This window comes from Triticum aestivum, chromosome 5A, assembly GCF_018294505.1.
Source record: "Triticum aestivum cultivar Chinese Spring chromosome 5A, IWGSC CS RefSeq v2.1, whole genome shotgun sequence".
In the NCBI taxonomy this organism is placed as follows: Eukaryota; Viridiplantae; Streptophyta; class Magnoliopsida; order Poales; family Poaceae; genus Triticum; species Triticum aestivum.
Genome location: NC_057806.1, coordinates 414,159,601 through 414,182,251, shown reverse-complemented (window position 1 = coordinate 414,182,251; position 22,651 = coordinate 414,159,601). Strand labels below are relative to the sequence as shown.

The 22,651-nt window shown below is 46.3% G+C and overlaps 1 protein-coding gene across 1 annotated transcript; it reads right to left on the bottom strand.

Moving 5' to 3' along the window:
- Positions 1-17,502: 17,502 nt before the first annotated feature.
- On the bottom strand, positions 17,503-21,355 carry LOC123101334 (uncharacterized). The gene is made up of 11 exons (XM_044522831.1): positions 20,824-21,355; positions 20,622-20,710; positions 20,345-20,497; positions 20,173-20,263; positions 19,450-19,632; positions 19,039-19,381; positions 18,722-18,917; positions 18,527-18,625; positions 18,153-18,406; positions 17,949-18,024; positions 17,503-17,865 (listed from the first exon to the last, which is right to left on the bottom strand). The coding sequence occupies exons 1-9, from the start codon at positions 21,353-21,355 to the stop codon at positions 18,359-18,361; spliced, it is 1,734 nt and encodes a 577-aa protein (XP_044378766.1). The 3' UTR covers positions 17,503-17,865; positions 17,949-18,024; positions 18,153-18,358.
- Between the last annotated feature and the right edge of the window lie 1,296 nt (positions 21,356-22,651).

Here is a 22,651-nt window from a genome sequence, read left to right as displayed (position 1 = left end):
AAGACTTATTACACTTGAGGACTGTGAATCCTCCAGCCGGTTAGGCGTCGCGTTCTGAGCATCCAAGAGTCATTGTGGATCGCCGGTGAACGAAGTCTGTGAAGGTTTGGAAGTCTACCTTGAAGACTTACCAGAGTAATTGGGCGAGGACTGGGTGTCCTTAGCTCAAGGGGAATAAGGTGAAGACGAGGTCTTCTGAGTTGAATCTCAGCCTCCCTAACCAGACGTACAGTTGTCACAGCAACTGGAACTGGTCCAACAAATCATTGTCTTCAACGAGTCACTGGTTTCATCCTTCCCTTCCCTTTACTTACTGTTGGTTCTTGTGAAGTCATTGTACGATAGCATCACCATTCGACTTCACTAAGTGATTACGTGTACTGATTGGCTTCTCAACATCTTCCTACCTGATCCTTACTGCCTAGCTGCTATTTGTCATTGTGCTTTCACTTCATTGAATACATGACTATGGTTTGCCTAGTGTAGTCTACCTTCCGCTGCATGATAATAGGTTTATTTCTATCGTTTGTCTTCGAAACTTACATGTTTTGAAGACTTTCATAAAAATCGCCTATTCACCCCCCTCTAGTCGATCACTAGCACTTTCAATTGGTATCAGAGCAAGGTACTCCCTTGTTCTGTGTGATTCGGTTTAACCACCTGGAGTTTTAGCTATGTCGACTGCAGGGATAATTAAAGTCTCCGCTGCGTGCCCCGTCTTCGATGGAACTGAATATCCCTACTGGAAGAATAAGATGCGCATGCATCTTGAAGCCATTGATGTCGACCTATGGTATGTCGTCAAGAACGGCGTTCCCAAGGCTGGAGAAGGTGTCACTGCCGCTGATGTCAAGAAGTTCGTTCAACTGGACTCTACTGCCAAGAATATCATCTGTGGTCATCTGACCAAAGGACAGTATGGCCGCGTGAGTGCTTTGGAAACATCTAAGCTAGTCTGGGACTGGCTATCCAAGGTCAACGAAGGCGTCTCAACCCAGAGAGATCAGAGAATCAGTGTCCTTCGCAACCTCTTCAACCGCTTCAAGAGAAATGACAATGAGAATGTCCAGCTCACGTTTGATCGACTCACTGACATCACAAATGAGCTTCAAGCCCTCGGCGCTACTGAGATCACCAAGCATGAAGTCGTCAAGACACTCCTGAGATCACTTGACAGTTCGTTTGACACCCTAGCCCTGATGATTCAAGAACGTCCTGATTTCAAGACACTCGATCCGTCTGACATACTTGAAAGGCTCAACACACACGAGTTTCAGCTTTCTGAGAAAAGAGACATCTACGGTCCCAACTATGGGCGAACTCGTGCCTTGAAGGCAAAGGCTGTCTCCTCATCTGAAGAAGAGTCTGACAGCAGTTCTGATGATCCTGAAGACATTGGAAGGGAGCTTGCTATGCTTGTGAAGAAGTTCCAAAAATTCACCAAGAAGAAAGGCTTCAGAAAGTCTTCACGATCAAGCTCAAGGAATGATGAAGCTTCTGCTCATGACTACAAGAAGAGAACATGTCACAAGTGCAAGAAACCTGGCCACTACATCTCTGAGTGTCCACAGTGGGACAATGAGAACAACAAGAAGAAGAAGAGCAAGGAGTATGACTCTGACGACAAGAAGAAGAAGAAATACTCAAAATCTTCTTCCAAGTCTTCCTCCAAGTCTTCATCACACAAGAAGAGCTCATCTGGCAAGGCACGTGCGTTTGTTGGCAAGGAAATGGACTCTGAGGATGAGTCCGCTTCTGAGGAGGCGGAGGTGGAGTCTGAGGAGGAGTCCGATTCTGGCATTGCAAGTCTGGCTACAGCATACGTTGCCAAGTCCATCTTCAACACTGAAGAAAATGACTTCATCACCGACACCGATGCAAATGACAAGGACTACTCCGCTCCTTCCTACTGCTTCATGGCACGTGGTGCCAAGGTAAACACACGCACTACTCACTATCAAACATCTAGTGACGATGACTCTGATTGTGTTTCCAAACCCAGCTACAAAACACTTGCTAAAATTGCAACTGAACAACAGAAAACCATGGAACACATTCAAAAACTGTTAGACAAAAGCGATGATCTGTTAGACGCTGAAATGACTCGATCTCAGTCCTTAATTGAAGACATAAAAAATCTTCACGTTAAGTATGAGGAACTTGAAAGTCGTCATGAAACGCTCTCAACAGCTCATGAAAGGCTTTCCTATGATTATCTTCAAAGGAAGCAAGATCTTGAGAAATTGAGAGCGGCTCATGAAGATCTTCAAAAAGAAAACGAGTCACTTCGCGCCGAACAGATCAGTTCAGCTCAGGAAGGATTTGAACCACCATGTCTTAAATGTATTGAGCGTGATAACGCTACTTCTGTTGCTGAATGTTCTACTGCTGCTACTGTTGCAATATCTTCAACTGTTGATGTGGAAACTAACCCCTCTGCTGAGGACACCACTGCTATTGCTGATGAGAATGCTAGGTTGAAGACACTGCTTGAAACAGGGATGTACAAAAGTCTCAAAGGGCATCAGACACTATGTGATGTCCTCAAAAGGCAGATCCTGAACCGAAACCCTAGGAAAGAGGGTGTTGGGTTCGTAAGGAAAATGAATGCTGATGGCTCTTACTGGAAACCTGAGCAGTACCCCAAAACCACATGGGTTGCTGCAAAGGAACCTTCAGCAGATCCATCCACTCTATCTGGCTTCACTTGTGCTAACCCCATTGTTATTGATGAATCCTTTGATGCAAACTATAAACTGTTTAAGAATCAGAATGGTGAAGTGTTTGCCAGGTATATTGGTACTAACTGCAGGAATGGACCGCCTATGAAGAAGATCTGGGTGCCGAAAAGGTGTTTGGAGAATCTTCCTGTGAATGTCATCATGACACCACAGGTGAAGAAGACAAACCCCAGACCACAGGCTTCATACGGTCCAAAGGCTTCATACAGACAGAGGACTCACCTGAGTCACACTAACGCAAATGTTTTGCAGGGAAGCCATACTCAGGCCTATGAATATGAGCGCGGTTCATCAAACCGCCATGTTCATAAGACCAAGAACTATTCTGCTTATTCTTATGAATACTATTGTCCACCTGCAAGACTTTTTGCTAGGGCTCCAAAGCCAAAGTTCTCAGATGCTGCACTTAGACTTATTGCTTCGAAGCCACCCCTGAAGATGTGGGTGGCTAAGAAAGCTTAACTCTCTTTTGCAGGGAAAGGTCTCCAGCCGAAAACCAAAATCGTCTGACACTATTGCTGGGGACCTTAAACATCTTGTAGGGCGCAAGATCAAATGCCCAAATGGTCTTACTATGTACTTTGTTTCTGAATCGCTTGCAACTTGCCCTATCAGTCCTAATCTCGATCTAAGCTTTAATAATCCACTGGTTCGTCAAATGTTTTTGCTTCACAATTCTCTTCGTGAAGCCTATCCCCCTAACTGCACTGTAGGGTACGACACCAGCTGCTTCAGAATGGATTATTGATAGTGGGTGTACAAATCACATGACTGGCAAGCGAAGCCTTCTCATGGACTCAACTTTACGTCCATCAGACAAAAGTCACATCACATTTGCTGACACTGGTAAAAGCAAGGTATTGGGTCTAGGTAGAGTTGCAATCTCAAAGGATCAACACATGGATAAAGTCATGCTTGTTGAATCCCTTGGTTTCAACTTAATGTCTGTCTCAATGCTTTGTGATTTAAACATGATTGTGATGTTTGGAAAATATCGTTGCCTTGTACTAATGGAATCTGACAAGTCTCTAGTGTTTGAAGGGTATCGAAAAGATGATTTGTATGTTGTAGATTTCTCAGCAGGACCACAACTTGCAGTATGTCTTCTAGCAAAAGCTTCTGAATGCTGGCTCTGGCATCGAAGGCTAGGGCATGCTGGCATGAGGAACCTCCACACCCTTGCAAGGAAGAAGCATGTCATAGGCATCGAGGGCGTCAAGTTCAAGAAGGATCACTTATGCGGTGCCTGTGAAGCAGGAAAGATGACGAGGGCCAAGCATCCCTCGAAGACAATCATGACAACGACTCAACCCTTCGAACTGCTACACATGGATCTTTTCGGTCCCACTCATTACTCAACTCTTACTACTACTGCTTGTCTCTATGGCTTTGTCATTGTTGATGATTATTCAAGATATACTTGGGTGCATATAATCCTTTACAAGACTGAAGTGCAGGATGTCTTCAGACGCTTCGCCAATCGAGCAATGAACAACTATGGCGCCAAGATAAAGCACATCAGAAGTGACAATGGCACTGAATTCAAGAACACTGGCCTAGATACATATCTTGATACTTTGGGCATCACACATGAATTCTCAGCTCCGTACACGCCACAGCAGAATGGCGTCGTCGAACGCAAGAACAGAACACTTATTGAGATGGCTCGGACGATGCTTGATGAATACAAGACTCCAAGAAAATTCTGGCCTGAAGCCATTGACACTGCATGCCATATCATCAACCGTGTTTATCTTCACAAGCTTCTGAACAAGACATCCTATGAGCTCCTTACTGGCAAGAAGCCAAATGTCAGTTACTTCAGAGTATTTGGCGCCAAGTGCTGGATCAAGGATCCACATCACACTTCAAAATTTGCACCAAAAGCACATGAGGGTTTTATGCTTGGATATGGAAAGGATTCGCACTCCTACAGAGTCTTCAATCTCTTTCATTACAAAGTGGTTGAAACAGTGGATGTGCGGTTCGATGAAACTAACGGCTCACAAAGAGAGCACTTGCCAAATGTGCTAGATGAAGTTCCATCCAGTGAATCAATCAAACTTATGGGAACTGGAGAAATCATACCTTCTGAAGCTCAACCTGAAGAAGAACTTATCATCTCCGCACCTGATCAACCTGAAGACAATGCTCAGCCTGAAGACAATCCCTCTAACAATGACAATGATCAGCAAGAGCAAAATCTTCGTCCTGTACATCCTCGTGTTGCAAATGAAGTGCAGATTGAGAGAATAATCGATAGCATCAATGCACCAGGTCCACTCACTCGTTCAAGGGCAACACAGCTAGCAAATTTCTGTGGGCACTTCGCATTCGTCTCAATAACAGAACCCAAGAAAGTTGAAGAAGCCTTCATGGAACCTGAATGGATTCAAGCTATGCAAGAAGAGCTTCAACAGTTTGAGCTGAATAATGTATGGGAACTGGTTAAGCGTCCTGATCCTCGGAAGCACAATATAATAGGCACCAAATGGATATATCGCAACAAGCAAGATGAGCATGGTCAAGTTGTCAGAAACAAAGCTCGTCTCGTTGCTCAAGGATACACTCAAGTTGAAGGGATTGACTTCGATGAAACATTTGCTCCTGTGGCTAGACTTGAAGCCATACGCATACTGCTGGCCTATGCAAATCATCACAACATACTTCTATATCAAATGGATGTGAAGAGCGCTTTTCTCAATGGCAAGATTGAAGAAGAAGTGTATGTTGCACAACCGCCTGGCTTTGAAGATCCAAAACATCCTGACATGGTATACAAGCTCAACAAGGCACTGTATGGCCTCAAACAAGCCCCTCGGGCTTGGTATGACACACTCAAAGACTTCCTGAAGAGCAAAGGCTTCAAATCTGGTTCCCTCGACCCCACTCTCTTCACGAAGACATATGATGGTGAACTGTTTGTGTGCCAAATATATGTGGATGACATTATCTTCGGCTGCACCAATCAGAAATACAGTGAAGAGTTTGGATATATGATGCAAGAGCAATATCAGATGTCCATGATGGGTGAGCTGAAGTTCTTCCTTGGTCTTCAAATACGTCAGCAACGCAACGGCATCTTTATATCTCAAGAGAAGTATCTCAAAGATTGCCTGAAGAAGTTTGGTATGCAAGACTGCAAAGGCTTCACGACGCCAATGCCAGCCAAACATCATCTGGGTCCCGACGACAATGGTAAAGAGTTCGATCAAAAGGTATACCGCTCCATGATTGGTTCTTTACTTTATCTATGTGCATCTAGGCCAGATATTATGCTTAGTGTTTGCATGTGTGCTCGATTCCAAGCGGCACCAAAGGAATCGCATCACTTAGCTGTGAAGCGAATTCTTCGATATTTGGCTTACACCCCAACTCTAGGATTATGGTATCCAAAGGGCTCAGAGTTTGATCTGGTTGGATTCTCGGATGCTGATTATGCTGGTGACAAGGTGGATCGCAAGTCTACATCAGGCACATGTCATTTTCTGGGACGATCACTTGTATGTTGGTCTTCAAAGAAGCAGAACTGTGTATCTCTCTCCACTGCTGAATCTGAATACATTGCTGCTGGATCTTGCTGCGCTCAGCTTCTGTGGATGAAGCAAACACTCAAAGACTATGGCATTCATCTGAAGCAAGTGCCACTCTACTGCGACAACGAAAGCGCCATCAAGATTGCCAACAACCCAGTTCAGCACTCGAAGACAAAGCACATTGAAATTCGTCATCACTTTCTCAGAGATCATGTTGTGAAGGAAGATATTGATATCATACACGTCAACACTGAAGAGCAATTGGCAGATATCTTCACCAAGCCCTTGGATGAGAAGAGATTTTGCAAGTTACGGTGTGAGCTAAATATCTTGGAATCCTCAAATGTCCTGTGATCAGGCACACATCCTAACACTTATGCATATTGATGACTTAGATGTGCAACACACGAAGTAAAGTATATCTTCAATCAATGAAGACATACATTCTAAGTGTGAATACATTAATGTGGAATTTGACTTCGGAGCGCCACGATAATTGTGCGCCGTGTCTGGGTCTAATACTTCCTATACGGTGGGTAACGCCACCACAAAATTCGTCTGTTTGAAGTGTTTTACCCATGGTGTTACATTTGCTGTGTCTTCACATTTGGTTTGGCTTCAATCTCAACATGTCTTCATGATTATCTTCATTATGTTGATCATATATATATATACTAGTGTTCTGTCCTCTACAGCATTCACTTATAGCTATGTCTTCTTGTTGAATCTTTTGAACTAAGTGAATGTGATCGGACCCTAACCTCTCTATGCTTTCTATCTCAAACTCTATCTCTCCAAATCATATGCATTCTATTGAAACTGTCGAATATCTTCTCTGCGTCCTTGTCAGCAGAAGATACAGAGACAAACATTAAGTCCGTTTTCAATGCTAATTCCTTCACCTGAAACCCGGAGAAGTGGGAACGACCACCCGACAATCCAGGCGTGCGTGGGAACGTGGAACAACCTCCGATATGTTGCATGATGGCCACGTGTTCTTCAGATGTGAATCGCCAGGGGCACCTGTGTAATAACGTTGTGCCGTCCCTGTCCCTATAAATACACGCCTCACCACAGTCATTATCCTTTCTTCCACTCTCGCACGAACCCTAGCGCCACCGCTAGCCCTCGACGACGCCGGCGACGAAGCGCTTAGCTGCCGCGACCTCTCCGACGCCGTCTTCACGCCGGCCGCGGACATCGTCTTCTCCGCCGTCGCCGTAGGTGTCCTCCGTCGCCAAGTTAGGGCACGGACGATCGAACTGCTCGGCCTCCTCTTCCACTCCGTCTAGCAGTTCCTTGTGTGGTAAATAAAACTTCCTTTTTACGGCCCCTTTGATCCTATAGATTCGTCACTTTCTACCACAAGCAGTTTCTGTTCACACAAGTTGGATCCATCTCATACTGCATCTCATATTATGCCTAGTATGTTCACTTATGCTTCACAAAGTAGTTAGATTCCTCACTTGTACTGATCCGTGGATTCGTACAAATCTGGAACCAACTCCTTATCTATGAGTGAATGTCTTCGCACGATGAGGTCAATGTCTTCTAAACTGATTTATCTTCAAAATCTTCTGAGAATGCATATGACCTCTTCCCCTTCCCTCGCACCTTAATGCTGTCACAGGTACATGTCCGTGGGAGAATCCCTTGGTTCTCATAGTCTGCATTCATTTGCAGAATTCTTACAGCATCATATAAATTCTCCCGAAGCCAGTTCCTGTTTGTCCAGCAAGCGAAATCCCTTGAAGCCTTTGAACGTATTGAAGCCATTCAGTTTAAAGTTCATGGGTGCAGAGAAATCAGCAAGTAAAGGTGGCAGAAAGCGTCGAGGTGAAACATCAAGAGATCTGCCCGATGACCTCTCAGAACTGTACAAGACAGATCTAGAAGAGGATTACAATCAGCGCAAGACACGAATCCAATGGATTCGACGATATTGGGCAGAACGGTGGTTCAAGTACATGTTTATGACAAAGGAATATGCTGAGAAGAATGCCATCAAGCGACCATGGGGAGACATCCTATACAGAAATCTTCAACCTAGGTCCAGAGATGAAGCCATTGAACAAGGCTTCTATCCCTGCATGGTCCGTGGACCACAGCCTGCGGATGTTGACCCATCGTCACTGCTATGGTGTCATGACGACAATCTATTCAAGCGCAACTTCCAGTTTGCCCAGAATTCGGCGAAGCAGAACAAGAAGTCATTGGGACTAGACTTCAACCCTAGTCCCTCTGCTCCCCGTGCCGATGGCACCCGCGAAGCTGAACCCAATCTTGTTGGGCCCTTCTACAACCTGGAAGGTCTCATCACTCATATCGTGGTTCAAGGGACAGCTGTGGATGAGCCTGCAGATGATGCTGAATCTGATGAAGCGCCTACAGCGCCGAAGCCAAAGAAACTGAAGCAGCCTAAAGCTTTAAAGCCAGCCTCAGCACCAAAAATCTCACGGGCAAAGCCACTGGCTACTGCACCTCCTGAAGAAAGTGTGCAGTCTGAAGATCTATCACGCATCTCCAAGCCCCCGAGAGTCAAGATGCCTCTGCCACACACCAGCCAAGAACTAACTGCTGTTGCTATTCTGTGCAACGATGCCATTGATCTGTCCAGTGATGAAGATCTTACAGATGATGCTCTTGAGCAACTGATCAAGAGCAAAGAAGAAGCATAAATCTTCAACAATTTGCCTCTCTTTGACGTGGCAATCATCCACAACTTCATCGATGAGTGGTTTGCCACGCCCAACCTCAGCTTTGAAGACCTGCAACTTCCCATTGGCCTCAGTGTCGCCTTCCATGGCGCCATTGCTTCAGAGCTAGATCTAGCTCAACGCATCATCGAACTGAAGCAAAAGATTGACTTTGAGAAAGCTCAGTTCAAGAAGCATATGGCCAAGCTCAGCGTGCAAGAGGTCAAGAACTTCAAGATCATGCTGCACGAGCTCAAAGAGGCCTTTCTCAAGAAGCGTGAAGAAGCTCAAGGCTCTCGTGAGCGCATGAAGAGCCTTGCTGACAAGTGTGTGCAAGCCTACAATGAGGCTGAGAAGCGCAAGGCCCTTGGGCGTCCTGGCATCGACCCCAGGATGGCTGTAAAGACGAAGAAGAAGCCCACTATGGCCGAACCCGACGCACCAAGGCAGGAAGCACATCCCATTGTCTTCCCAGCCAGTATGACTGGCTCGAAGCCAAAAGCCAGGTCTACCGCTTCAGAACTGAAGAAGACGAGGACTGCTAAGGCTGAAGCCAGAAAGAGGAAACATCCTGAAGCCTCTGCTGCTGCTCCCTCCAAGAAGAAGCGCAAGACCAAGAAGGAACGGGCTGCTCGCACAGAGCCCCTAGTTTTTGAACCTATCTCCATGGTTCGCCCTGCCGCTGAACATCAAGAGCACCAACTGACTGTCCATGAGCCTGCTTCCACAGAGGCTCATGAAGCTGAAGACATTCCAACAACTGATCCCACCGCTGCTGAAGACATTGGTCACCACGCCAATGTTGACGATGATGTAGTTCTTCCTCTGATCGAGCACCAACAGGTATCATCGCCTGTGCTTACACACAGCGAACTCATCAGCATTGGTCGTCCTCTGACGCCAATTGCTCAGGATGCATCATGGGCCGATCACCCACAACAACAAGTCACACCACCCTGGCAAGAAGAAGATGACTTTGAGGCCCAGCCAACTCCATCTCCAAAGGCGTCGCCAGCGTTACGCAGGCTTCGCAAAGGACCAAGGTCTCAAGTCTCCGAGTCTGAGGCTAAAGCTGGTGAAGACATTCCGGCTGCATCAGCCGACGACACCCAAGAAGAAGAACATGCCCCTACTCCCCCAACTACTGAAGAAGCTGTTCTCAAGGAGAACGTGTCTGTGCCCGACCCTCTAGCTCATCAAGTGGAGGTAGAAAATCTTGAGGCTACCACCACCAACACGAATGATGCCACTGACGTTGTCATGGCTGAAGCCAATGTGGAGCCTACACCAACCCAAGAACCAGAAGTCAGCGAAGACAATGATGCTACTGCTTCTGTTCCTGCGCCTGCTACTGGTCCTCAGTTTGACTATCATATTGAGCATAGGCCTCAGGTACAGAAGCCAATGCCAAGGTTGCCCAGGTTTCCAGGTCCTACATCAGCACCTGGATCCTTTAATGTCAACGGCTTCAAAGCAGACAACACCTTCTTCAATAGCTCCAAGAACCCCTACTCAAGGGAAAGAATATCTTCTGATCAGTTCTGCAGCTATCCGCAGCGAAGTTATTACTCATGCATTCTGTACAATCAAGGTCGCATCTTCCCTCATATGCGTCTTGACACCGAAGCAATAACTGGTCTGCCCTGCTTGGAAGAAGCTCTGGATTGCTTCAAAGAGGTTGGATTGTTGCCTTTCGTCACCGACCAAGAGCACTGGAACGAAGAGTTGCTGCTCCAATTTTATGCCACACTTCACATACGTGGTTACAACAGAGATCCGAAGACTTGGGTCCTTGAGTGGATGACAGGAAATGTTCATCACGAAGCCAAAGCCTTTGATATCATTGAGCTCACTGGTCTGCCCACTCCTGGAGATCTCTATGAACCTGGCTGTCAGCTTCACAGTGAAGCTATGGAGAGCATCTTTCAGAAGCCTGAACCGAACATGAGTCAGATGCTCAGTATGATGAAGCCTTTGCCACAAGATGCTGCATATCCTAAGGAGTTCTTTGTTGAAGACCTTGAGTATCTGCCAAGGACTATCTATCACATTATAAGGCGAACTCTCTGGCCCATCAAAGGACATTCTCCACATGCAAAGCTGGAAGGTGCAATGAAGACTTTGGTCTTCTATATTCTTCATGGCAAATGCTTCAATGCACAAGACTTCTTCATCCGCCAACTTGCTGCATCAGGATCTGATCTTTTTGGCTTGAAGTTCTACGCTCCATGGATAATGCGGCTGATTAAACTCCACTCAGCCATCTCATATCAGCCATCTGCTCGCAATCATCGGATCTTTCTGCCTGATGTGGATATGTCCGTTGAAGCCATTTATCCAGAGCCTGCCAAGGAACCTCTTAGTCTTCAGAATGCGGAGCATCAAAGTTTCACTCAGAACATTGAAGGAGTTGAAGCAGTCACTCGTGTTTATCCTCTGGCTGGTACTACACGTGCACCTCATCGTGCCCTTACTGAAGCCACTGAAAGCACTATTGCCCAACGACCCAAGAAGCGATCTCGTGTTCTCAATGACCGAGAGCTTCTGGTTGCTCTTCATCAAAAACAGGATAGGCATCATGACTGGCTGAAGCGCCAAATGCAAAGCCTCTTGGTGGATGTCAACCGCATTCGCAATCTTGCCACCAAGAATGCCTTTGTTGCCCATGAAACCTGTCGGCGTACATGGAAAGGGCTGACGCTTATGTGTTCTGAGGATGATCTTCAAGAGGATGGCTTCTCTGAACGTTTCAAGTTTGACTCCACACCTCCCCGAAGGACTGTGCTACGATGAACTCCATCTCTTGAAGACTCTGAGTTCTCTTCCTCTGCGGCAACTGTGAATGCCAGAGTGATCGAGGACGAAGATGATGCCACTTCACCGCCCCCTACTTCTGCATGCCCCGACACTGCCCCAAGTTCTTCTGCACCGCCGAACACCACCGACGACCCTGCTGCTTCACCTACTCTTCATGGGAACGAGTAGATGCTCTATGTCTTCAAACCTTTTTGGTCCTCACTGACAAAAGGGGGAGAAGCATATGAGTTTGATAGTCTTCAAGCGGGTCCATATGGGCGGTTACTTTATGTTTTGCCTAGTGTTTACAACTCTCGTTTTGATACATTTGGTTCTTTGAGTTGTAACACTTAAACTCGATGGTCGTCTGCTACTTATTTGCTATTTTGTGATGCGATGATAAATTCCGCATGTGCGACGATAAATTCCGCACTTAGATCATTTTGCAGACGTCCATTTTTCATTATGCATGTCATTATCTTCACATACCTTTCATGCATGATGAATTGTCATCATAAGTTGAAGAGGATCTCCACAAGTACAACCTGCCATGTGCATTTGCATTCCAAAAGCAAATTACTTATATGCACATCTTCAGGGGGAGCCCTTGCAACTTATGAAGACAATTCCTTATCCTTTACAATTTCACATATTATATTCCCCGTTGAAAACTTCAACTAGTTTGTCATCAATCACCAAAAAGGGGGAGATTGTAAGTGCATCTAGTGCCACCCCTAGTTGGTTTTGGAGTATTGACGACAAACCTAGTTGAGGGACTAATGTGTTTGTGAGAATTGCAGGATAACACAGGTAGAAGTCCCTCATTGATTCGGTTTTCCTACCAGAGATGACCCCTAAAAATGTATGAAGACATTGAAGTCAAAGGTGGTATGTGAAGACATTCACCTTGAAGACTATGACAAGAGAAGACATCGCATGAAGACTATGGAGCGCGAAGACTTAGATCTTTCGTAGTTCTTTTTCTTCTTTGTTGAGTCATAGGAACCACCGTACTGTTAAGTGGGGTCCAAGAAAACCAGTCAGAATGACTGAAGTGATGCTTAACCAAAATCCTATGTCTTCGAGTGAAGACTATGAGAGCGAATCTTGTTCAGAGTTGGACAAGTCAGCTTTGCTTGTAGCCCAAGTAAAGTTGCCGTGTGTGTTTGAAATCTGACCGTTGGAACACGTGTCAGTTCCTTAGTGACCCAGGGTCATTTCGGACAAATCAGGTCGGGTTGCCTAGTGGCTATAAATAGCCCACCCCCTACAACCATAAACGGTTGGCTGCTCAGAGTTAAAGTACGGCTTTTGTCGTTTGAGAGCAACCCACCTCGAAGCCTTTGAGAGAGAATTCCTTGAGAGGATAAAGCCCTAACCACCCAGAGCCAAAGAGTGTTAGGCATCACTTAAGTCTTCTTGTCTGTGTGATCTGAAGACTTATTACACTTGAGGACTGTGAATCCTCCAGCCGGTTAGGCGTCGCGTTCTGAGCATCCAAGAGTCATTGTGGATCGCCGGTGAATGAAGTCTGTGAAGGTTTGGAAGTCTACCTTGAAGACTTACCAGAGTAATTGGGCGAGGACTGGGTGTCCTTAGCTCAAGGGGAATAAGGTGAAGACGAGGTCTTCTGAGTTGAATCTCAGCCTCCCTAACCAGACGTACAGTTGTCACAGCAACTGGAACTGGTCCAACAAATCATTGTCTTCAATGAGTCACTGGTTTCATCCTTCCCTTCCCTTTACTTACTGTTGGTTCTTGTGAAGTCATTGTACGATAGCATCACCGTTCGACTTCACTAAGTGATTACGTGTACTGATTGGCTTCTCAACATCTTCCTACCTGATCCTTACTGCCTAGCTGCTATTTGTCATTGTGCTTTCACTTCATTGAATACATGACTATGGTTTGCCTAGTGTAGTCTACCTTCTGCTGCATGATAATAGGTTTATTTCTATCGTTTGTCTTCGAAACTTACATTTTTTGAAGACTTTCACAAAAATCGCCTATTCACCCCCCCTCTAGTCGATCACTAGCACTTTCAGCGGTGCTTTATATATTGTAATCGTTATACTCATGCCCGTTTCGGTTTCCTCTTTGCAGATTAGGCCTGACGGTGCGCGGGGTGCTGCTAGCAACTTAGTGGCCATGGACATGGCTTCTGCTACAAAAACTATCCCTGACCCAGGCGTCGTTCCGAGCGAGAAAATAGTTTTGTTGTCAGGTGTTCCCGGGTGGCAGGCAGAGGTATTGTAACTATGTGGAAGCTGGGCTATGATTCTGTCATTTTTCATTTCAGTTCCCCTAGTGTGGTAACGTGTTCCGGGGGTGCAATTTCCATGCAGGTGGTTGAGTATTTGAGTGTCGTCATGCATACACACATGTCATCTGTTTGTGAGGAAAATATGAATTTGAGGAACCATGTTTAGTCTTGCATGACCAGTGTGCTCGCGATGATAGACAGTCGTAATGACAGCAATGTCAATTCGGTGAATGAGATGCTGGGCTGTGCGATTTCAAAAGTTGGTGATTTCCAGCTGAAAGTGGTTGGTGGTGAGGTTTGCTTCCTTAATACTAATGGTGAGTTCTGAGATACAATAACATATAAAACTATGAGCATTTGATATCTTCCCTATTGGATAAGTGGCTTCTCCAACGATTTCATTTCAGAAGCACACCCTGGTGTTCCACATGATGTTAAAGGGAAAGCCAATGTACCTGATGCACCAGGTTTGTTCATGTTTGGCATGCACCTAGTGATTTTGCGTTACTGGTTAGTTCTGTGGAAGATACATAATGTCTAAAGATTTCATTTCAGGAGCTAAACTTGGTGTTCCACGTGATGGTAAAGGGGAAGAAAATGTACCTGAAGCGGTAGGTGTGTGCATGTTTGTCTTGTAACTTGGTGTATTGGGTAACTGGGTAACTTCCGTGAAAGACGTTTAAAAAAACTGATTTGTTCCTTCTCGCAGGGCCATCAACCTTTAGGCTGGTGAACCCAAGTATAAGGAAGCGGCTTGGCACGGATGTAATGACCACCTTTGGTGCTGGCTCAGGTTGGTAGCTTATTTCTTGCATCAGTACTTGGCTACTCCATTGGAGTGAGAAGTGTTCAGTTGGAAGATCAACTAATTTTTGGCTGAATTACTTAGCTTTCGTGCACACTGACGTTGGGGGTTTTGGGTCTGGCGATCAAATTGATGTGATTCCTAATGCAAGAATGCTTTTTGGGCTGTTCCCCAGCCTAGATACCCTTGACTTGAATCGCCGCACCTCTTTGAGGGAGGTTGGTTCCACAAGCAACGGAAATGGTAATATTTCTATTGGAAAACTTTTGAGAGGTTGTGTGTGGGGCGGTCGTCCAAATGCCTGTTGTTGGAAAATAATTCAACTTATGCATCATGGTCTCTGTTTATTTGTAGGTAATGTGGCTAGGCGTCTTGATCTGAATATGACAAATGATGTTCAGGATTTCATAGACGGGACACCGTTTGTTGGGCTAATGAACCCTGTCAGGGTGGACACGAACCTGACGATTGGTCCATCGCCTGGCAGAGCACCTACTGCTGATTTGTGTTCCTGCCGTACGTGCCCCCCTCCACTATGTATATATCAATGTTGTTCTGCATAGTGTTTTCATGCTGGATGGACTGTTGGAACCTTTGAATTGTTTTACTGACTCTCTATGTTGATATCACCTCTTTATTACCGCTTTTGGTGTGCCCAGCACTATCGCAAAGCAGCTTGCTTGGGTGGTTTGTCGTAGCCCCCCCAAGTAAGCGCACAAGGATGGCAACTGACTACTCCATTGCAAACCCGATTGGAGTGGCTGTCTCTGAGATGGAGGGCAGAAGAAGAGGCGATCGTTTCTATGCTAGGGCCATGGATTCATCATTCAATGATTTATCTAGGTTTGTGGACTCGTGACCGCTAGCTCTCTCTGATCATGTTGGTCAGTTGTTTATGTGGGCTGCGGGATTCCTCACTTACCATGCCTATTTGACCATGTGCAGGCCGTGGTTCAAGCATGGGCGGCCGTACCATATGAAGATGACTGGTGAAGAAGTGGTGGAAGAATTCCGCATAGAAAATCATCTTGCTCAACAAGGACTGGAATCAATCCTGCGTTTGGGGATCTGCCCCCGGGATCAGGGAGGCTTATCATTGGACCTGACTGGGCGGTAAGTTTGGTTGTAGTGTAATTTTACATGTTTTGTTTGCACCGTCAAGTATCACTGGTCCTGATATGGTGTGACTTTTACAATTTTGTAGTTCAAAGTTGCATACACCAAGTCATACTGGCTGAGGGAAGATGTCCGCTCAATGTTTAATCAGCTACCGCTTGGTGTGGCATGCGTTCTGGTTAGTGATCTGTTTATCATCTACCAAATTCCCATATGTGTTACGTCAGTACTACAGTGTATGAAAAGGATGGAATGCTGGCTGTATGTCTAACTAGAATGAAAAACAGGGGCCGGTTGTGGTGTACCTGGACCAGGGGTGGAGTTTGTACGTCTTTGACATCCTGTGTAGAGTTCTCCATATCATTGATCTGAACATCTCCAAGCCCGGGGAAAGCAGGATGAAAGCAAAACACTTACGGAATGCGGGTGAGCTACTTGATGCATTCGTGAAGTGTGGTGACATTTTCTGGGGGCAGGGGAAGGTGCCACATAATGGGTGGTCTTATTGTTTCCATGCTACAAGTACCTATGAGAGGTGCGTTTTGCTTGCATCATAAAGAATGTATTTTCTGTTATGCTTGTATGCTAATGTTGGGTAACCTCTATTTGTCGCAGCACGGACACGGCGATGTAGGTACTCCACCACATCATCAACTTTGTGCCTGGGAAACACCCGCTGAACTTGACTGAGGTGTGTGTCTGGAATCTACCATATGGCCGGATTATGAATGTTTACGTACGAAGTTTCACTCATTCATATTTATGTGTGTGCAGGCTGCTTCGGTTGCTCTGAAGAAGAAGCTCCTTCGGGATGTACTCATGATGGCAAGTAACACTGGGAGTCTTCCCTGACGCGTCGAAGCTTGAGTACCATCCCGAAGGCCTGGTTAGCCCCAACAAGAAGGCCAGGCGCTTGCTTATACTTGCAAGCATGATGATTTTTGTTTCGTTGTGGCTAAGTAATTCACATGAACTGCGAGGGAGCTTGTGTTGATTGGCTCGTCGTATGCCAGATGTATGGAACTTATCAGTTATATATTTGCTACTAGCGTGGAAAACATAAGTTATTGTAATATTATGCACATTGGTTAGTAATGTGGAAGACATAAGCTATTGTAATATTGCCCGGGTGGATGTGTTGTCTTGACAATGTTTGCGATGGCTAATGTATTTGTGCTATTGTGTTTATGTGCTCTCTATAATTTTTTTGTTTGGCTCTGGAAGAACTTTTTGGGATGATTCCCCTTTGATGGTGGTGCCCTGTAGCCAACTTGTTTTCTGCATTCTGGGAGAAATGCCTCTGGTTGCAATTCTGGTGCCATCTTTTCCTCTTAGTGATCATATAACAAGGAATTAAAAAAAATCATATCAAATATCTCTACTCACGATGGGGGGTGTTTCCAGCCCTCCAGTGCATTTGCCGGATGGGCTACAGTAAGGCAAAGGGAAGGGCTAGATGCATTTGCCGGAAAGCTACAGTAATTGGAAGATGTGTGACAGTATGACAAGGGTAGGGTGCGCAACGGGGCATAAATGTGACCATTCCTTCTAGTTCTGCAAATCAGATGTCATCAGGCCAAAAACACTTAAAGTAGTACTGTCACACGGCCCCGAAAATTTTGGGTGGGTTTTGTGGAAATCTAGTTTAGTGCATACTGTGAAAAAAACCACCATTTTATTACAGATTGTAGAACATGTGGAGATGAACACACAATGGATCTCTACCACACAAGGGGTGTTTATTTATTTCAGTTTCCTCGTGACTACATTAGGACTAGACCCCTGAATCTGCCACCGTCTCGTTTAGGGCATTGGCGACCGTGTCAAGACCTTCCAGCTGGAGGGAAGCGGTGTTGCCTTCCATGTGTATCATCTCAATGATGATTGAATCCCTTTCATTGGCAATAGTTGCCTGTGTATATGGCCAATCAGGAAATTAGTTTGGTCATACTAGCTTGTTTTTCCGAGTTTAAGGATTTCATATTAAGTACTGACCCTGGTGAGCGGTTTCGCCAACGAGTTCCCTTTGAATTGCCGAAGTAGGTGGACGACACACATGGCACTCTCTTGCCTATGTTGGGGGCGTGTTTGCAAGTTAGATAAGTAGTTGGCGAAAATAAGGAAATGAAGCACGTGACTGAAGAAAAACAAAGAATGAACAATAAAAGATGGCGTCTACTTGGGTTCAGTGTCACCAACCTTGTAAATGTTGTGGTTGACAAGAGAGGGGTCTTGTTCGTCCAACTCGTCCGGCCACAGTGCCACTCGGTGAAGAATTCTTCAATGCAATCGAAAAGAGCTTGATGGAGCTTCTCGGCCGCGTACATGAGACATGTTTTTCGGTTCGCGTCCTCTGTCTGGTATGCCATTGGATCCATTATTGTTATCATCTGGTGCATCATGTCTCAATTGAAGCTAGACCACCCATGTTGCATGACTGCAGGGATGGTAACCTGATACAAATGGTTGAAACGGGAATTTCGGTTATTTAGAGTGCCAACGTTGTTGGTTATAATATAGATGTGGCCACTGGTAAAAGGGGGAACTGAGAGAGTAGTTTTTTCGAAAATTACCATCCGGCAGTTTGAAATATTGCATTTGACATCTACTCGAGTGGATTGTCTTTGTATTGACATGATTCTGGTGGTGTTTTCTCCTGCAATGGCATGGGACTGCCCCCGGCCCGCCCAACCAAAAAAACAACAGTCCATAAAAAAACACGGGATAAGCTACGGGTACTTGAGCCTCATGTATTTGACTGCCTGTACCGAGAAGTCGGGCTCGAGGATCAAGCGGTATTGTTCGTCAGGGGTGGCGCGGTGAGCATGTGACTCCATCTGTGCCATCCGACGTATGATCAAGGACCCGAGCTCGTGGTCGATTTCAGCACCGTCGCATATTTGAGACTTGATGGCGTTGCCACTTACAGCAATAAACCGCGGGGCAGGGTGCGATACCCAATCCCTACGGGGTTAACACAAACAGCAAGGTTAGCTTCATGAGATATAGAGGATGCTCGATGGCGCGGGGGCGGCCACAACGGTTGGCTTTTCTGAATGAAATGGGGCTTTGTGCTTTTGGTTACCTTGATAGGTGGAATTGTGTTCTTGATCGCATCCAGTCCCTGATGGCTTTCCGGACAACTTCACCATGTGTGCACATTGTACGGTTACTGGACCATGGGTCTTCTGTGAACTTGGTGTGAGCAACCTTGGTTTTGATAATAGGCATACCATTCACTTGTCCAAACACAGTGTGCCCCTCGGTGTCCCCGATCTCATCATTGAGCATCATTAGTTGTCCAACGAGGTTGTCACAGTATGCCTTAGTTGCCGCTGTAGGTGAAAGCGGGCTGCCATTTCCATCTTTCTTGATGGGCGTGCTGGCTTCACTGTCGCCGTCTATGTCGAGATCAAATGGTGGTGCATCTGTGAAAACATAGTTTTTTTACTACAACCATGAATGCAAAGCGGGGGTATTGTTTGAGAAGTATTACCAGCCGCATCGTCTATCCTTGATCGCTTTTGGCATCTGGTCGGTGTGGTGGATAGCTGATCCGCAATGGGTATGACAGCCGACTGGTCGCGTTGGCTGGTCGTTGGGGATGGAGATGACAACTCCAGCCGTCTTCCGACTATGTTGGCGTTGAGTCTAGACGGCACACCATCATTGTGTGTGCCTGCACAACAACATGCACATGCTTAAAGGCGTGCACAATGTCACTGCTAACTGATTTCAACATGAACAAATGACATGGGGGCGCGATAGTACCTGCACCACCGAAGGGTCTGATTGGTTGGCCAGTACAATAAGATTGTTTTGGTTTGCAATGTTCCTTTTCATTTCGTTTGCAATGTGGACACACTTTGCGTTATGCTCTTTCAGTGCCCAACCTAAGGGAGACGCAGCCTGAAATGCGGGTAGACGCCCGGTTATTCGCATCATGATATGTGAAAAATAAAAAAAGCACTCTACTGAGACATGCACGGGACCAATATGCTGACATGGTCTTTCGATCTTGGGTGTGGGTTGTACATAGCATCACTCACCAGTTCTGGGTTTTGCATCTGAATCCAGCGAGCATAGTCACCGGGGCTAAAGTCGACGTTGCTGCTTGGTGTCTGTGTAAGGTGTCCAATGGCTATGTCCGGGTTGATTTGCTCTTCCTTTCATGGTACAACTAGGGTGTGTCTGACAATTGTGTATTGATTTGCTGAACGTTCAGCCTTGGTCTCGATTGCCTTCTTCTTCATGTGGATCTCGTTTTGGTAGTTGTGCCAAGTGTAGCACATGGCGTTCCAATGTCTTGCCTGTGTGAGCTTGCACCTAGTTAGACCTGTTCACGTTTCTAAACAAATGTGTATACAACATAGCTTGGGTGTGGTGGTTACCTCCGGTACAATAAAAATTGTTTTCCCTAGCTTTCTTGCTGAGCACACGAGGATCATCCATTTCAGGGTCGCTCCATCGAACAATTGTATCCGTGGCATGGTAGTTTGCTTTAAGTTCATAATGCCCAACTCAACATTGTCCAGCACGAAAACCTGTACGCATAAAAAACATGTCAATGTACTAGTGTTGACATATCCAGGTTCCATATTACCAGACATTTTATGTAAATATGTATGATTCCCTTGGGCGTGTTGGCTTAGATTTCGAGGCATTTACCTGAAGAAATAGATGACACCCGGAGAGGTGGTCCAGAGTTATGTCTGCATCTGTTTCCAGCTTCAGTTTTCGAACTGCTTCCAGTAGACCTTCAAATGAATATTTGCACCAATTGAAGAGGGCAATGTTGTCGGCGTCTTTGATGCCCCCCAGTAGTCAATGGTTGAGTAATCATGCTTGGTGCATGGGGCAAACAGATTGCCCATCACGAAGACGACGAACGCCATCTTGAAGCAATCCTTCTCTAAACGGCTAGATAGTTCATTTATTTCCTTGCAAATGAACGCTTCGAGCGAGCTTAAACTGCGATCGGATTTGTCTGTCCATCCTATGGAGTTCCTCATGAAATCAATTGCTTCACTTGTGATGTGTGCGTCTGTTCCATGTATATCTCGTTGCCCGCATGGGATGCCAAAAACTTTGTGGAAATCCTCTGGGTGAAATTTAATTGGCTTTCCCCCATCTCTCAAGATGATGCAGTGGTCTTTGAGATCGACCTTACTCATGAGGAACTTGCTAAACTTCAAGTTGATTTTCGGTATCATGGGGATGCGCAGTACTCCCTCAAAACCAATCTCCTCTACCAAAAATCTTTTGTAGTCGGATAATGTAGCTACGACCTCTACTACTTTCTGAATAACTATTCTAGATGTGTGTGATGTGGACCTGGTTGATGATCCGGCTAGAGCTGCTTCTTCAAAGCCCCCTGCCTGCTGCTCCCCCTCTATCGCCATGGCGGCTGAAGTTCGGATGTGCCCTCTGAGATGCTGTTCTTCTTCTCCCATCGGAAAATCTGCAAAAGGGGGGGAGGGGAGGGGTGGGGTTAGTCTAGGCATTGGAGAATCTATGCCAATCGCTGGTGGCTGTGGTACCTCGGTGTGCGGCGGATCCGCCGCCTGATGCGTCACCCGGCGAGAGCCCTGCACTTCTCCGATGCTCTGTTCTATAGATGGGCGCAACTCGATGCGTACAGTGCTGCGAGCAGGGGAGGGGGCGGCCCCAACACGAGCGTGCGGTTGCATTAATTAATTGCGGAGTGGTTGGAGGCTGGGTTGACTTCGACCATGCGTGTCCTCCTCTCCTCTGATGTGTGGTGGGCCCCCTTTTGACCGACCGGCCGCTGCCCCATGTGCCTCCGCAGGCGTGCACTAAACACATCGGCCGTTGGTGCAATATAGGCAAAAAGACTCAGCAGTCCAGGTGATTTATTATGTCTGATTGAGGATTGGAAATAACTTGCCCATTACATGATATTATATTGCACTCTCGACTGCGCTGACGGAACTACTCATGCACTCTCGACTGCTAACTCATTAATCCTAATCCTACAAATCATGCCCATGCAATAGCCTCTCCACGATGAACACCGGCACTGTAGGAGCGTCACTGCCCACCGGCTGCCTTGGCGAGCAGCAGGAGGAGCGTGAACAAGCAAATCATCATGGTGCTCCTTTGTGCGATGCGCACATCCTTCATGGCCCCGCCGATACCGAACATCACGTTAGTCCCTCCTCCGGCAGCCTCGATGAGAAGGTTGATGCCAATGCCTGTGATGAAGAACGCGTACTGGTCCTCCCACAACCAGAAGTCGCACGGCCCTCCATCCTACGCCAGTTCAAAAACTATACGATGAACAAGAGAACGCAAAAGCAAAACGCCGGATACTACAACAACAGATTGATTTTTGTTAAGAAACAACTTACTCCCTAGTTGGGGCACTTGTAGAAACGGACGTCGGGGTTCCGGTCGGTCCCGGAGACAAACCATCTCGTCCTCGTCCCGGCGCACCGCGGGCACATGATCAATGGCAGCGGTGGCGGTGGGGCACAGAGACGACGCACAGAAGATGAGCTCTGGGACATCACGGCACGGCGGCGCCGATGGATCGATGCAACTCGTTGTGCTTGTAGGCTAGTTTGAACGAGAAAGTCCAAAACAATCGGTACTGCGACAACGACTGGTGCATGAGCCTTAAATACATGCATATGTGGTAAAGTGTTACCGTTATATAGTGATCGTCGCAACGGTAA